Genomic DNA, 17,618 nt, shown 5'->3' on the forward strand with positions numbered 1-17,618 from the left:
GCGGTTCTGCCCCCCCAAAAGGCGGGAGGAAGGCGGGCGCAGGCTGCCAGGGAAAGTTTCAGGAGGTGCCCGCGGAGAGGAGGAGGTGGGAATTGGCTGAGCATCGCTGGCGCTCGGACTGCTAAAATTCCGTGTGTCGTGGTCATTGTGACCATTAGATCACAGGGACGGTCCTGACGAGGTCCCTTATCCATCCTTCATCTCAGAGCAGGGTTAGCTTTGAGCTCCAAGGAGGCTGGTAAGGGCTTGAAGTGGTGGTCTCACCCTGCAAACCCCAAACGGCTGCACAGCCTCTCTATGCAGCCTGTGCTTAGCTGGTGTTGTGGTTTCCTTCCATTCCATTACAGCCTGCCTTGGCTTAGATTGACTCGTCTACCATCATTGCATGCACCATTATGAAGTAGTTGGCCCCACCTGTGTGGCAACCTCCTCAAAAACAGTGGGAAGCTGCTATATGCTCTGTAAGCTGTCCCCAGGCTAAACCAGCCCAGTTCCCTCAGGTCTTATAAAAGCAAGTACTATCATAGAATCATTAAGGTTGGAAAAGACCCTTAAAATCATCCAATCCAAGCATCAACCGAACTCTACCGTGTCCACTAAGCATGTCCCTCAGTGCCACATTTTCATGGTTCTTGAACACCTCCAGGGATGGTGACTCCACCATCTCCCTGGGCAGCCTGTACCAAAGCTCTTTCTGAGAAGAAATTTTTCCTAATATCCAGCCTGAACCTCTCTGGTGCAACTTAAAGCCATTGCCTCTTCTCCTGTTCCTGGCCAGCTTTGTGAGCTCACTGAGCTCACTCATTTACCACCATCTTTTGTCTACAAGGAAGCCAATCTGCAGTAGCAGATTCTAGATGTGCTCTGATTAATGTCGTTGAGAGTGTATCTTCTGTGGCACACTGGAAGTTAGAGTAAGTCATTTCAGTTGCTTAATTGCCAATATCAAGTTTGATATTGGATCTACCTTTTTGATGATGTTTCTCTCTTCTAATACAAACAACACCCATATATTTTCACTGATGTGCACCCTAACAGGACTAGATTGCTAACTTCAAGTTGAGCATTTGCTTTATGTAGCTCTGTACTGTTCCTACAGTGGATAGGTCTTCCCAGGAGCCTTTCAAGAAACTTTTCCTCTTGTACATGGATTTATTTGTGTATCAACATCAATTTGATTTGTTGCTCCCTCTCATAGCAACCATATTCCTTGTATTGCTGCATCTAGTGAAATTGCCCCCTTCTTCCTTTGCCCTACCTCCAGCCTTTTCTATAGACACTTTACTTTATTCCATAGAGGCTTTGAGTCTGCCAGAGGCAGATCCATTTTCTTCTTCAAACAAGACTGGAAGGTTTTCCAAATGTTCAACCATCCAGTTACTCCAAGTGGCTTCCACTTGAAGGGGATCCACCAGTATCCCTTTGCATAACTCCACCAATGATGGCCTGTGCTTCCCATCAGCTGAAGTATCTCTGGAAAGAAGCTTGGACAAGACAATGTCAAATTCTTCCCATCTCCATTTTCTATGAACCCAATGGCATCCCCTTGAGAAATCTGCAGTGATGTCATGGAACTGGAGCATCTCATACATTAATTACATGGCTTTAAACCTTCTTTCTGTTGGTAAGATTTGAATACAAACAAATGGAAGTTCATTGAAAAGTATCTTATTTTTTCTTTACCGAGTAAAAAGTATCCTCCACTGTCCTAATTAAAAGATGCAGGATTGTTTATGGAAGACCTTAAATGTAGCTTGACAAGAAGAATGAATTAAATTAAATAGACATTTTCTTAAAATAAATTCTGATCTAAGAGTGGGCTAATTGAAGTTGCCATCCTATTTAGGAAAACAGAGCCGTAGTTTTGGCATTCTGTGGTTTTAAAATTTATTTTTAGTCAATGCCAAAAAGTCTAACTATACTATTATTGTCCCAGACAAATTCCATTTATAAGCTTTTAGCATATCTATATTTATATGTTCAGCTTTTATGGGTATATAGTTACCCCATCCATCTGATGTCCTGGAATAACTTTTCCTTTCACGTGCTTTCCATATTGTTGCTTGTATCATGACATCGTTCTCAGAAATGGGATTTTCTTGTGTGTGTAAATTCTTGTCTGACATGTTTATTTTCTTCTGCAAATTACCCTGCATTTTGCTCCATTAGATCACACTACCAGGAAAAATAAAATAAAAATCTGACTTTCTGCCATTCAATTATTACTGTTAGGCACATCTAAGTTATTATTAAATATATATATATCTGTCAGACTGAATATGTCAAATATATCCAGGAAGTATACTTTTTGATCTAACAATATGGCACCTCCTTCTAGAAGTAATTTGTTACGCATTTGCCTGTGGCAAAATCCCCATATTGAAGCAGGGTCATGGATCAGTGCTTCTCTGAGGCTCTGAAGAACATCAGCAGCAAAGAATTGAGAATTAATTAAACTTGCTCATAAAGCTGGGTTATTTATCATTTCAGGTATGTATGTGTAGCTTAAAGGCAGCTGCTTGAAAGTTAGCTGTTTGTCTTTTAACAGCATCTGATCAAGACTGTGGATGGAGCTGAAGTGGTTCTACTGCTTCAGAAAATAACACAGGATGTGAAAGAAGTAGAAATAAATGGGAACACAAATTTAAACTCCAGAGCATCGTCCACTTCTGAAGGTACAGGCAGCCCTTTCCAGCACTGCAGTGAGATAGAATTACTGGAAATACTTCTACCACTTCCTACTTCTTCTGCAGGTCAAGAAGGCACAGAGCAATATTTTATTATCAAAATGGTAATTCAGGAGTTCTGGAAATTAATCTTGAAGCTTTAAATGGATCTTATATTATTGGGCTGGTTCCATTTCCATTCTTGTTGCTTTCTCCAGTAAATAAATGAAGCTGAACTAATATGAAATTAGCATGGGGTCAGCTGGGATATGCTGTTCTGGGCCACTTCTTCTTCTTGGTTAAAACAATTACATAACACCCAGAGCCTTCAGAGATAACTTAATTAGGTGCCGTTTTCAAAAATCACTTCAGAATCTCCCAGTGTTTTTAAAGTCTTCTCATTTTTTCGCCTAGTGACCATTCAACCCATAGTGGCTGTCTTTTTTTCAAATAACCTGCAGCTTTTCTAGATGCTTTATTAGATCAGAACTGATGTCCTTGGATTGACGTGCTTTATACAGGCTGGTGCAATACATGTGGATGGTTTGAATTTCTAGATTCTGTAAGTAAAACGATGATGTGCGAGACTTTAAATCCAGTATTTTTTTCCCTATCTAAGCAGACTACTTAAGTGAGCTACATTGAAAGGTAGGGAGAATTCTACCTGACAAAATCTGGTCTCTGGATGTATTTTTCTCTGAGTCCCAGAACTGCCATTTTTTGTAACTTCAGTGGATGCAAAAATGAATAAAACCTGGAAGGGAACAATGAAATGTGCTGCTTTAAAATTTGAAGATGAAGGCTTCAATATGATGTGGGAAAAAACAAAAACAAACAAACAACCCAAATAAATAAAGGCTATGATCCTTATACTTCTTTTTGATAAGCTAAATATGTGTGGCTTTGACTTTCCCATTAAAGTGTAATCGTTATTTTGACCTTTTCCTGAACTCTTTCCAGTTTAGCAATAGGCTTCTTCTGCGAAGTCATCAACCAGGACACACTGTTCCAGAACCAGTCAGATCAGCACCAGGTACTGATGTGATTCAACCTGCCTCTAACATTGTAACAGTTCTCTTTCCACACTGATGGATTGAAATGGTGCACTGGCCTCTGTGTTGCAATGTGGTTCATTCTTGACTGGTTTTCTATCAGGCTCCTAGCAGCTCTGCTTTCTACTCTGCTACATTCCCACATACACTGCGCATTTCTATAATAAACAGCTGTTCTTTATCATTAGATGTATAACAACATACATTTGCTTGTAGCCCGTTTACCAGATGACCCGGTACTAATGCCCTCTTGTGAGTTACCACTTCCCTAGTCCTTGCTGTCTTCCAGTGTATCAGTGTTGTTACCAGTGATTTTGTCTTTGTTTTGTTTGTTTGTTTGTTTGCTGGTAATCAGTAAAACAGTTATACAGCACATGGCCGAAACACAGTGCCATGGGACAAAATTCATGTAACATTTCCCATTTCAATTTCAGTTGGTTTTATTTTTCAGCTCCAGTAATGAATGCAAAGATTCCAAGGCTTCATACAGTCCCCAAAATGTCTTTTCCAGCTGTTTTAAAACTCTAATACAAGTTATCCAGATATGCGGATTTACTCAGTTGTTTTTAGTGGCTACAGTTTATAATACTTATCTGGCTGCATTTGAAATGGAGAATATTTCATCATAGCCCTATGATATAATTACATCATCTGATTATTTCTCCATATACTGAACAGAAGTAGGTAGTGAAGGCTTCCGGTTGCTTTCAATGTATCTGCAATCGAATTCAATGATTTCATTAGAATCCTTTTCATTCTTCTATATGGAAAACCAGCTCTTTTAATCCCATTTCACCTCTCTGACCATTGGTCTTTATGTCATTTTGTTTCCATTCTTTTTTTTTACACTTTTAAAATATCTGACATATTTCTTGAGGTTTCTGGTATTTGTTATGGATGCTTTTCTTATTCTTAAGCATCTTTATCTTCATGCTAAATTTCATGTTTTTCAATTTAAGTACTAAACCCTGATCTGACTCATAATAATTAGATACCATGAGGATATTGTAGAGGCATTATGTAGCTTAATAAATTCAAGGTTGCCACCTCAGGAAGTCCTTAAGTCTTAGCAAGATGGAAAGCAAGAGATCCTGTCGAAGTGTTCCCTGTTCTTAACTCAATTCCTGCTGGTTTCTATTGCTGAAATCACAGTGGACTTAAACAGGCCTTCACTCTTATTCATGATGGCTTCTTGATGCTTTTTGCTTTTATTTTATGGTAGTTAAACTGGAATTTCCCATCCAAGATGATACAGAAATCACTTTTTGGGAAGATTATTTGTTTTCCTCAGTTACCATTTTTCAGTATACTGAATTTTCAATGACTTAGAAAGGATCAGATGATTTTTTGAAACCCAGTAAATTCTTTGTTTCCTTGCCTTTTCTTCCTGAGGAAACCAACCACAGATTTTAAGGTTCTAATCATATGAATTCCTCTCAAATAGATACTGAAAATGAAGTAATTTTAGCTTGTTTTGTTTGCTTTATATGAACTAAGGAAATGTTGGTAGCTATAGGGGGGAAAAAAAAAAAAGAAAGAAAAAAAAACCCACAAAGAAATACCACACAAGTCAGTTAATAAAATAGGCATGAACTGAATAACCTGGGGAGATGGAAAGAAAAGAATTCAGCCACAGCTATTAGACTTCATTCTGGAAACTCAAAAGTGTGTAAGATTGTTAGAAAGTATGATTTCCTGCTACTCATCATTTGAATTTTATTTGAGTGGTATAATGCAGCAGTGCCTTATTTGTATAAGCAGTTATTCAACCATATGGTGAAAAGCACCTTGATAGAAAGTACAGCTCTTGAAAAGAGAAGCCTCTTGATTTTATTTTTTTTTTAAGCTAAGTGAATGGAAAGTAATGACAACTTCCAATTTGAAGGGCTTAGAAGAGTCATATGATGTGATGATATGATTGCTCTTATTGAGAAACTTTCAGCAATTCTTCACACTGATGTCTTTACAATGGCTCATCATATTGTGATGTCAAGTAATGGGGAAAAAGGTACAAGTTAGATTGATAATAATTTTTTTACCTAGAGTTAAGGAGGATTCTGGACTGAGCTTTTTCCAGTAGGGTAGGGCCCGTAGGACATTTACATTTCCAGGTTTTTATTTCAATACAGAGAACTCCAAGTACTATTAATTTTGGACAAGCTGTACATGTAAACAGAAACTTTATTTAGTCACAGTATGATTTATTATGCTTAGAGTTCACAATGGAATAACATTGGCATGTGTTCTTGTTGAGATTGATCACTGCAATATCTAGTGTTCTGGAAAAATTGAAGAGCCACCTATTGCCATACTCAGTATTCATCACAAAGCAGTAGCTGTCAAGATGCAGGTTAGCCACTGGTATCTGTTGTTTCATCATTAAAGAACTTAATTTATTTGGAGCTAAAGTTTTGTGTGCTTTCAATATTTCATTATAAAGTGGAGGATGACTATCCAAACCCTCCTTTATAAACCTAGGAAAGTTGCATCTTAGGAAGGTGTTGGCTCACAACTCTCAATTTTATTTTAGGAGCAAATATTTTGTGTATAGAATTTTAATTTTGATTGAGCTAAGCCCCTACTGAATGAGCTTAGGTTCTTGGATTCATCTATTTAACTTTTTGTTCTTGCATTGCAATGAATGGAACCCGATTTATAGAGACTAAGATGTGCACACTGCATAATAATTAGATGAAAATCAGAACACAGAACAAGAAAAAGATTTTAAAAAATCATCTTAAGATGCAATGAGCTGTTGAGAGACAACATGAGAGGAACTGGCAAATGTTTTAACCATGGAAATGTTTTAATGTTAATTCAAAATTCATCCTGACTTTCTGCTGACGTACGAGAACATTGAATTTAGTCAATGACTTCAATGAATGCTTTCTTGACATTATAACAAATGAGAATTGGATCAAATACCTGTTTTCAGTAGAAGATGACACCCTGCCAGATGGCTTATTAGCAGAGGTAACAGAACAGCTGATGAAACTGTAATATGCTGGTTGAACTTGAACTCAGAACAACAAAGCATGGGTTGAAAATTGTTAGCTAAATGGAAGAAGTGTATGGCTTGATACAGGATAGAACGAGATACTGAATAATGTTTTTAACATTTGAAATTACTAAAAATATTCAGCAAAACTTGAGTCACCAAGTCCTCTCCTCCTATCCAATAAAATTAAGTAGTTGTTCAGCCTCAATTCCTAACAGGGTCCCTTACATTCCTAAAGAAATTAAACTGTTCTGGATAGCAAATGCAGCCTGACTGGGTGTTGGAGTCATGACACAAGGCAGCAATCAGGAGAGGACTGTTAGCTGTTTTCTGGAGAACTTCTTACAAAGTTCTGCTCCTCCCTGAACATGTTTCAAGAGGCAGGTTGCTACAAACCTGCACAGCTGTACAAGTGACAGGCTCCCTGCATCTTTCATATTTATTCATAAATGTTCAGGGGAAAAAAAACAACAAAACAACATGTTGTTTTAAACAGTATATTGATATGCATTTGAAAAAGTGATTACTTGCTTCACATATTTTTCCTTGTATATTCTGGATCTTATTGAGCTCATGATATCTTCCATTTCATTATTCAAGTTATCTTATAAAATTTCAATCACTAGTATGTTCCATATCTCCATTTATTCAAAAATTAGAAAGCATGTCTGCCTGGGAGTCTGCAGTTTTAAGAATGTCTTTTACAGCCCTTGACTACAGTGGGCCAGTAAGAAACTAAATTATTAACTTTACCACAGATTTCAAATTTCCCCCTCCCCTCCCCTCCTCTGCTCTCATCTCCTCTTCTCTGCACCCTTCATTCACCCAGGCTCTAGGTTAGAAGAATTCTGCCTCATAGAGCTAGCTTTCCTATCTGACTTTTATTATGGAAAAGAAAATGTTATGAGCAATTTCTGGAAAAGAGCTGAATTTACCACTCAATATTATTAATGCAAACACAGACATTTCCCTTCCAAAATACATTTTTCATTTGTGACCATAAAAAAGATCTCCTCTGAGAGAGTACATTTTCTGTCTAGAATTCTAGGCAGATAAATAGCCTAATGGATAAACTTATTTCAGAAAAGGATTTGAAAACCAATCTAACAATTTTAGATTATCATAAATAGATACTGAATTACTGAATGAAATAGAAAAGATATTTTATGCTGTTCTGGTTGCAAAATGAGGATATAAGGAAGACACAATATGTCAAGACCCTTTAATTTTAAATGCTCTTATGATAAAAATCCATCCATGGTAGAGGATTTGCATTAAAAATGCTTCCCCTAACATCATGATATATAACAACCTCCCAAAAATCAAGTCATTTTCTTCATCCTCTGGAAATGTGCAGGTAAACCTAATCAATTGAGAGAGTAAAAATGAATCTATATAGTAAAAAACACCCCCAAAATGTTGAATAAGATTTGCAGTCTCCTGGTTTCAAGATATCATGAAATTGACACTGAATGCTTTGATATCCTTGGGTAAGAACTGCTGAACAGATGGAAAGTGTTTATTATTTTTATAACTAGTGAAGTCAAATTATTATCTGATTACCACATCTGTTCTAAACGAGAGAGCATACATTTCTGTATCTGATAAACAAATGTTGTTTCTTCAGATACACGATCTCTTTGCTAATAGACCTTATAAATAGTATGTATTTGAAATGCTTAAACACTGGACCTTTTACTGAAAGCTTGACTTGAATGATTTTCGAGCTCCAAAAACACTTTTCTTTTTCTTTTTTCCCCTGAATGTTTAATCAGTTGTCAGAACATTGTTATCTTCCAAAGCACTCAGCCAATAATTTGTTAAAAAATGAAGAGGGTGTTGCAGAAAACAGGTTTGAATCACCTTTGTAGTCAGTAAAATTGAAGCCAGGCATATACTCAATTAATACCTGACTCTATTGACTTGGATTGTGCTATTTGAGTTTTTGGGTTTCTGAACTTAGGGGAGTATGGCCATTTCACCAATGTGAACATGTGGTGATAGTGAGGTAAAAGTTATAATAAAGTTATGACACTGAATGTTCTATGAAACTGGGACCTGTATCAGGCTCTGTGCTTTATATATTGTTCATATATATACACACACACAATGATTGTTCTTTATTTTTTTCCAAGTGCAAGACAAAATATAAAGTTTTCAGCACTTTATGAGAGAACTTTTGTTTAGGAAATCATTGCTAGCTCTGAGTTAAAACTTGGGAAGATGATTGTCACTGAGAAAATATTTTTGCAGATGTATCTATTAAGATACTGAATAGTTGAAACTGATTGACTGATTGCTGTCCTTTCTACATATAAAAATCATTCACTTTGAATTAATGTGTAAATTAAAATGCTTGTCTTCAAAGTATAAAAGATCATTAACCACAGTAAACATAGGTTTTAATTTGTCATGTAATATATATTTAATAGCTAAAATAATTTGTTCAGGTCATAAAACAGGTCAGATATATGGAATCAACAGATATGTATGAATGTATTGCTAATTACTGTTATTACTGTGACTTCTTCTTGACTGTATATTTCAGTTTCTAGAGTATATAAATCTCATTAGGATACACTCCTCCTCACAATTATTATTAGAGGTGAAAAGAAAGCCTTCATTTTTTTATTCATGAGAAAATTGCAGAACAATATAGAAAACCTTACATAGAATTCATAACCAAATGTATTCTCATCTCAGCAGTTCTCAGCTTGCACAATACCCTGATCAATTTATGCCACAGAATCTGGCTTTTAAGAAATGAGGTATCTATGGGACTGCCCAGCCTCCAGTTCACTTTCTTGCTAAATTTCTTACTTAGTTTCATCTATGCTCTTGCTTAAGTAAGAACCCTTTCCATTTTTGAAGTAAAATTCCACTTGGCAGTGAGTGCCAGCACTTTAATGTTGAAAAGGCATTTAACTGACCTACTGCACAGAAGGAAACTCCAACAATGCTGCATTTCTATAAATCACAGTAAAATCTGGCTCCCAAGTGTTATCATTTCAATTGATGAAGTAAGTCATTCTGGCATTTTTACTTGGAAACAGCTTCCAGAAAATACGCTCAAAGAAATGAGTACTTTTAATTCCAAAAAGCATTAAGTATAACAGTGTTAGAAGCTGTAATATGTTGAAGGATATTCCCTGCTAAGTTCAGCACAAATGCTTTCCATCTGACCTACAGCAACTTTTAGAGTATCCTGCTAAAAGTGGCTGAGGAGGGAGCCAGACTCTGTGTTTTATGTCTCTTCAACAGTCTGGGGAAGTTTTAAGGTTTGCTGATCCATTGCTACTTTTGTTCCCAGCTTACCAGCTACTCTAAAAGGTTCGAGGAATCCTTTGTCTAAAAAATTTTTTTACTCTTTTGATCCTTTCCACCACATAACACCTGGGAACACAAAAAGAATTGCCCATTTTTATGGTGGCTTTATAATTATTATTATTTTTTAATATATTAAATCATTCCATCTGTTAAGTATATTCTTGGGAATATCTCAATGGCCTGTTTTTGAATTTGCCTTATATTTTGCCTTTCAAGTGCCATCTTCCACCAATCAGTTCTAATAACTCATCACACTGTGATCTACATAACCTTGCTGGCGACTGACTAGATACAGTATATTCACTGTTCAAATATTTAACATTAATCAACATTGTTGTACTTGGTGTCTCAGTAACCTTTTTCAAAGCTGACTCTATTCACTGTCTATTTCTATTACATTTTCATAATACCAAGTCCATTTATTTTTTTTCAGGTATTGCTTATGTGCATTCAGCCTGTAATTCTCAAAACTTTGTGCTTGTTTTCTCATTTAGCTGATGAGTAGTTCTCAACAGAGTAAAATAAAACCTGGCTTTCAAATGAAGAAGACAAAAGGATATATTTAGATTGCAGTCTGTAGAGTAATTTAAGAATACACAAAACAGCTTTAAGTGATGATAAGGGAGCTAAAATCAGTTCATCAGCAATATAGCCCTTCACTTGAGTCAATTTAACTAGCAAAGCAGAGAAAACTTCGGCTAATTCACTACAAGGAGGTCTTCCCACCTCTCGATGTGGGGTAACAATGAAAAACCATGAATCCATGACACCTGAGACACTCCAATACTTGGCATGTTTCAGATGTGTGACAGACATAGCACAGAGATGTCAGAACTAGAGTGGAATAAAAATGATGACTTCTTAAGGATTCTCAAACATGATGTGTTATATTCACAGCTTGAAATTAAGTGTAGAACTATGATTTTACATTTAGCTTTACTTAGAGCAATTTAAATAAGATTCATATCTTGTTCCTAAATAAAAAGCCCATAAGTTTTCCATCTTAGAATGAATCCCTTAGAAATATCAATGGAAAAAAAATTGCAAAGGAGGGGATGGTGCAAAAAAGATGAAGGCATTCTTTTACTGCTGCATTTTTCATGTATTTTGTTAAATCAATACAAGAGAACGATTGATCAAAGTTTTCAGCATCAATTTCTGTTGAGAAAAGGTATTGTTCTACTAGACCAAATGTAATATTGGATGACTGCTAATACACCTAACAAACAATATAAACAAGGTACCACATCTTTTTATATTTTGTTTTCTCAAATTTTACTTATGTTACTGACAGGATAAGCCATTGGGACTGTTTGTAACCCAATGTCTTCTGAACATGATTATTGCACAATTCAACATAATGGAAACTACACACTTGATGAGATTTGAGTCATTAATTACAAAGCAGCACTAATGACATAGTAGATGGTTAATTCAGTAAGAACAAACGTCAACTGAATTTCATTCTAGGGTCCAAGGTTTTTGTCTGAGGTCTAATTTGACCTCAAAAGGCACTGTGAAAAATTATTCCCATAATTTCACTTTGTAAATAAGAGTGAAAAACATTGTCCAGTTTGATTCCAAGCTAGACATAAGCCTGGATTCTATGGATGAACAAAAATGTAGTTCCTGATGTTTCAGCCAGTGTACAAACAGTATCTATTAAAACATTCAGTCCAGTAAAATTGTTTTGACTATAATTTTAGAAGAAAGATGTCTGTGTAGTTATTGTCCTTTGGAAGTTCTGTATTTATTACTACCATAACACTGTTGCATATTTTTTATCAGAATTACCTTGCTATTGTATATCTTCTAAATTATTACCTTCTGTAGAAAAGCCGTTCTCCCACAAATGGAAATGGTAAAAAAACAAATAACAACAAAAAGAACACCTAAAACAAACAAAATAATGCCATGCAAATGACAAACAAATTATTAAAATCTATCATTAATTTGCTTACTTTTTTTCCATCCAGGTTTTATCCAGGGGCAGCAATTTTATCAGCTCAGACACCAAACTTGAGCAGACTCATTTGTTGGTTACAAAACCCAGAAGCAATATAGAAATGGGAGATCTGCAAGGACTTTTCTGAATTTCTGAATGTACTGTTCTGACAGCCAAAATGAAGAAAGTAATAAATCTGCATTATTTTAGTGATAATATAGTTGACCTATTACTGACGATTCCTTACGAATCTGTCTTGTTGACATACTTCATCACAAGAGTTCCTTTCATTTTTCAAGAACAATAAATGAGCTAATTCTTTTTTCTTTATCTTATTTCTACTGTAGAAAGTCATTGGGCAATGTGTACAAGTCTGATAAGAACAGCAGAAGAAGCACAGGACCAGGATCAAGAGTACGCAAGCAAGAAGAGACGCTAAGATACAGGTAACATAACTGAGGTTAATACAAGCAAAAATCTAGTTATTTTATTGGTGTTTATATATATATATATACATAAAAGCACAACAACGCACTTTGTACCCAAAAATTTTGAGATAAACCCTAGTAGGCACAAATTCTTGTTTTAGTATCTTATGGGCTTCGTTTGCAATTGCTGCCCCTCCTCAGAGGAAGGCCAGGCACCATGCTGGGCAGGAGGAACTGACAGATGGCTCTAAGAGTGCAATTTCAAGACTGTTTAGATTAAAGGATTAAGGCCAGAGCAACCTGCTGGAGGAGAGAAGAATCTGGAAGGGCACCAAGAAGAACACCAATGTGAATCCCAGCTGCAGCTACAGCAGCTTTTTAAATACTTGTTTTAATTACAAATCATTTTGGAATACACATTCGGTGTCCTTTCTAATTACTCAGCATGAGATACAAGAAACATGGTGGCAAAGGTCAATCTAAAAAGACTCTGAGCATGAAAAATACTGTGATTAGCATGAAAATAAAGCAGAATGAAAATGAGAAGCAGATAGCATAGAGCTTTATTCTAGATAAAAACCCCCCTACAAGCATGGAAGCAAACACCACCAAACACCACATCTGTACTGAGAGCTGCCTACAGGGCATGGAGATGAAAAAAATAAAGACAAAGTTTTTTTTTACTGTCTTGCTGGGAAAAAAATAACAAGTGATGCCACCTCCAGGAATAATGCCTGAAGCACTGGGATGTTCCTGTGTGGCTGATGAATACTAAAGCCCATGAAAGACAGACTGTACAGAAATAAAATTCATGAGTAGAAGAGGGAAGAGATCCATTACAAAATACACTGGAACAGGCTAAGGGTATCTAGCAGGCAAAAAAATGCTAGAGAGACTTAAAAAGCTGAACTGCACACTATAACAGAGCTACAAATCAGACGGAATAATGACCATTCCTTTGGTCTCCAAAGTGCTTGTGAAACTGAACTTGCTCTCAGTGCTGTTTCCACTGTGGGAAGCGAAGGCATCAATATGACCTGAATGCTTAGAATAAAAGAGTGACACTTGCAGTGTTGCTGCAGATGGTCTAAACACTGCTCACATGTTGCAGCAGACAGCACGTAACACAAGTGGTGAATTTGCAGCTATGCTTTTATATCAAGAGCCAATTGAACCTTACTGTATTGTGCCACATAGAGTTAGGACAAACAGCAGCAATATTGACAAGTGCGGCTTAAACTATTCTGTCTGTGAAACCCAGTGTCTGAAATGTCTCATCCCCTGCAAGTGATATTTCAGTTCTCAATTGCTCAGAACAAGTAGTCGATGTCTGCAGAGTCCAAACATGAACAATTGTGTTTACATCATTCAAGTGCAGTCAGATTCATGACAGGAATATTCTTTCCTTTTTCTTTGCATAACAATATACAGTGGAAAGAATATTAATAAAACTATAGTCAAACAATTCAAAGAATGAAGTGATTAAGGTTGCTTGTGATGCACATTTCATAAGGTTCAGGAGTTTGTAAGTGAATTTGATGGTTTTAAGTTTTATTAACAAAGCAAAACGAATAGATGCTAATTACTTCTCATGCCACAAAATAAATTCCTTGTAAGAAGTTCTTTCTATTTGTAGCATCTGACTTTAACTTTTCATTCAGTATGAATCATAGATTCATTGAATGGCTTGAGTTGGAAGGGACCTTAAAGACCATCCACTTCCAACCCTCTGCTGCGGGCAGGGTGCCACCCACTAGACAAGGCTGCCCCCACAGGCGAGCTGAAAGGTAATAAAGAACCACTCAAGTCAAAGAATACAAAATCAGCTGACCAGCTTATAAAACAGGATAAGGTAACAGCAGAAACATTTGACAGGGCAAAGAGAAATCTTATACTTGATCCCACTTTAAATTCTTGTAGCATTCTGGAGCCAGAAGATTTGTAATGTAGGGACTAATGGACTTACATGTGGGGACTATTGGACAGAGATACCCACAGCAGTTCTCAGTGTGTTCATTATAGGCTCACACAGGAGACGTGCTCAAGCATAAGAGGAGCTGGTGGCTATGTTCTTTGATAGGGAACATGTTCATTAGCTGTAGGCACAAAATGTGAACTAATCGCAGGTGATTATGTTTATCATGAGGAAATCAGTCACGATCTCAAACAGCAAAGGTAACACTAATGAAATTCCAGCATCAATACGTGAAAATATGCTCCTGTCTGAGAAGTCATTACTGATGACAAATGCATGGCACAGGAAATAGCTTCCACGGTTCAGGGCAAATTCCGTATCATGTAATGGAAGGCATCAGACAATTGAGCAATGACAGTGAAAGGGCAAGGCAGTGGAAATTAAAAAATCATACCAAATGGCCTGATAGATTGTGTTACAAGCCCGATGATTCATTGGCTCTGATGGATGAGCCATGTGTGCTAAAAGGCAAAGCCAGAGCAAGACATTTGGACATGAGATCCGCTCTCATTGCTCTCCCTCCCTTCCTTCAGCCCCTTCGGTGCCTTGAAGATGCTCCTCCCGCTGGGCCGGAGGGAGCAGCTTCAAGGGCCTCCCCTTCCGGGAGCGGGGCTACATGGCGGCCGTCATTCCTGCCGCCCGCTGGCTCGGCGCCGCCGTAGCAGCGTTGTTCCTGGGGTGCTGCGGCGCGGTGCTCGCCGGCGGCATCCAGGTACGAGGGCTGGTAGGAGAGCGGTAGTGGGGACAGAGGGCGAGCGGCGCCGCAGGCTCCGTTCTGCTTCCCGGGAGCTGCTTCCTGGGAGCTGCTTCCTTCATCTTGCCGGCGCTCACCGCAGCGCCCGGGCCTGGACTGGACTGGACTGCCCCTCGTGGGGTGGGACCCCGCCTCGCTCCGCCCCAGCCCGGCTGCTGGAGCTCGGTCTGGGTAATAGGGTTTGGTGCAGGGGAGCAGCGCGTCTCTGCTGGTCGGACACGTGCAGCTTGCTTAGAGAGTGGAAAAAAAGCCCTCCTTGTAATAGGTTTGCATCCTCCTGGAATGCAGTCTTGATATGGTAATGCAGTGTAACTTTCAGTTGTGCAGGCTCTCTTTGCCTTTCTGGCTGTTTGTAAAGTTGTGTGTGAATAAAGAGTTCCACTGGTCTTCATGCTACAGCTCTGCCCGCTGTGAGTCTGTGTGCTGCATCGCCTGCTGTGCTGATTTCTTATATCAGTAATGTGATTTTTGTACAGTGCACTCACTGCTTCTGGGGTCCTGGCCCATCTCTGTGTCCTGGTGTATGTAGTCTGCTTGGAAATGGCCCTGTGCCCTGCAAAGGCTGGTGTGAGCCATGATAGATTGAGATAGTGGATTGTCATTGCCCTGGCTCCTTGTTTCTAAACACGGAGCTAAAAACTATAGGTTGACTTCTCTGCTAGAAACAAGATGAAAGACTTTTTCTGAAGAAACAAAGAGAATAAAATAGAACTTCATCCAAGCTCCTTACCTCACTAAGAAAGGAACTGTAAGTCCATAAATTAGTGTATTTTGTTCTCAGAGCATACTATGGTATAGACATGCGTGGGCTTTCCTTGTTAACTAAGCTGGAAGTGACTAATGGATCTTTTTGTTTGTTGTTTACCAAGTTTCAAGGAAACATTAGTTACTGCTCAGCTAACTTGGGTAGAATGTGTGACATGGAATAAGAAAAATCTCTGGCTTTAAAGCTTTTGTAGATTTTATTTTAGGTATGGTAAGTACAAGAATGCATCAAACATTCTTTGTTTTGTGGAAACAAAAGCAGAAATGGTTATTTCTTTCTTCTGAAAAACATTTAATATTATCTCTGTCTCTCAGGATCAAGCAGAACAGTTCTTCAGAAGTGGACATACAAATAACTGGGCAGTTCTGGTAAGCGTAGTTCTGGCAAATTCTATGGAAGAAGTTTGCAGCTTTTCATTATGTGCCGTATTTGCAGCAGCTGCTCAGTAATGCTGTTCATTTGAAAGAAATGGAATGGAAGGATAAAGACTTGGAAATAAAAAAATCTGAAGTGATCCCTGCAAATTGATTAACTGTAATAAAATTATCAGTTCCAGGCAATTGCACATCAAGCACTTAGAACATAGAGATACTTGGCAGATTTCATTAAGCTAAAGTTCAATGGCATTAAAACAGTTAAATTATCACAGTGCATCTTGAACCAACATATAGTTACAGTATCAGAGAGGTGTGTCTCTTTGACCAGGAAGGTATAATTTGTTTCTGATTTGTGTGACCTTAGTCAGTCTGTTAACTTGTGATAACAGGCTTAGAATAAAATAAATTCAGGAGACATAATGTTTAAATCAACTGTTGTTAATTTTTTTCTTTGCGATGAATCTTTTATTAACTTTGAATCATACTGCAGAATTGGTTCTTAATCACAGCTCAGGTCTTAATGACTAATTTGTTTCAGAACACTATCATGATTACTCAGTAGCAGATGTTTGTTTTACAGATACTGAACTTTAGCAACATAAAATGAAAGTAAATAGTAACAAATTGAATTAGAAGGAATAATTTCTATATTTTATAAGGTACAAACTAGAAACCATGAAAACATTAAGTATTACTTTAAATACTATTAACAAATAAACACAAATAACCGATGGACTTGAGAATCCTTCCAGACTGAATTTTGATTTGAGTTTCTTTAAGGGTAGAAAAAAAAAGATGTTTGATAGCACAAATATGCTTAAAGGTGTTTCTGTTTAATTTGGAGTTGAAGAATTTAGAAAACTGCCTGCATTGCTGTGGTCATTCCTTCTTTCCTGTTTTTCTGGTTTTAAAATCAGGTCTTTTATAAAACTTTTTTCTTTGTATGTTTGAAAGGTTGGTAAGACAGAAGGAAATTTGTCTGCAAAGGAAAGTTGCTGTTGGTGTGGAACAAATGAAAAGTATTGAACTTGATGTAATTGTGAGCACAACGATAAGGCCAGCAAGGAAATGCAGCAGATTTCCTCTGAAAATTTCGGAATCTCATTGGTTCAGAGTTTTCTAGGGCAGATAAAATAATATCTAACCTAGGGAATAGATCTCTTACAAACTTAATGATTCTATGAATGGCTCATCCCCAACCCTTCACCCTGTTAATGTAACTGAACTCCTTTGAGATTTTTTGAGAATTTGTATTCAGATTTTGATTAGAGCTTACATGGCTCTTTATTATGTTTGACTCCTTAAATGCAAAGTACTTTCATTGTATTTT

At 37.3% G+C, this 17,618-nt stretch overlaps 1 protein-coding gene across 2 annotated transcripts in view; it reads left to right on the forward strand.

The window, feature by feature from the left end:
• The first annotated feature begins 14,970 nt into the window (after window positions 1-14,970).
• Window positions 14,971-17,618, forward strand: part of PIGK (phosphatidylinositol glycan anchor biosynthesis class K) — a 59,276-nt gene continuing 56,628 nt past the window's right edge. For both annotated transcript variants that reach the window (XM_015870255.2, XM_032446246.1), the window contains exons 1-2: window positions 14,971-15,103; window positions 16,226-16,279. In XM_015870255.2, the coding sequence (XP_015725741.1) occupies window positions 15,008-15,103; window positions 16,226-16,279 (150 nt within the window). In that variant the 5' untranslated portion in view covers window positions 14,971-15,007. The remainder of the gene's footprint in view (window positions 15,104-16,225; window positions 16,280-17,618) is intronic.

Source organism: Coturnix japonica, chromosome 8 (genome assembly GCF_001577835.2).
Source record: "Coturnix japonica isolate 7356 chromosome 8, Coturnix japonica 2.1, whole genome shotgun sequence".
NCBI lineage: Eukaryota > Metazoa > Chordata > Aves > Galliformes > Phasianidae > Coturnix > Coturnix japonica.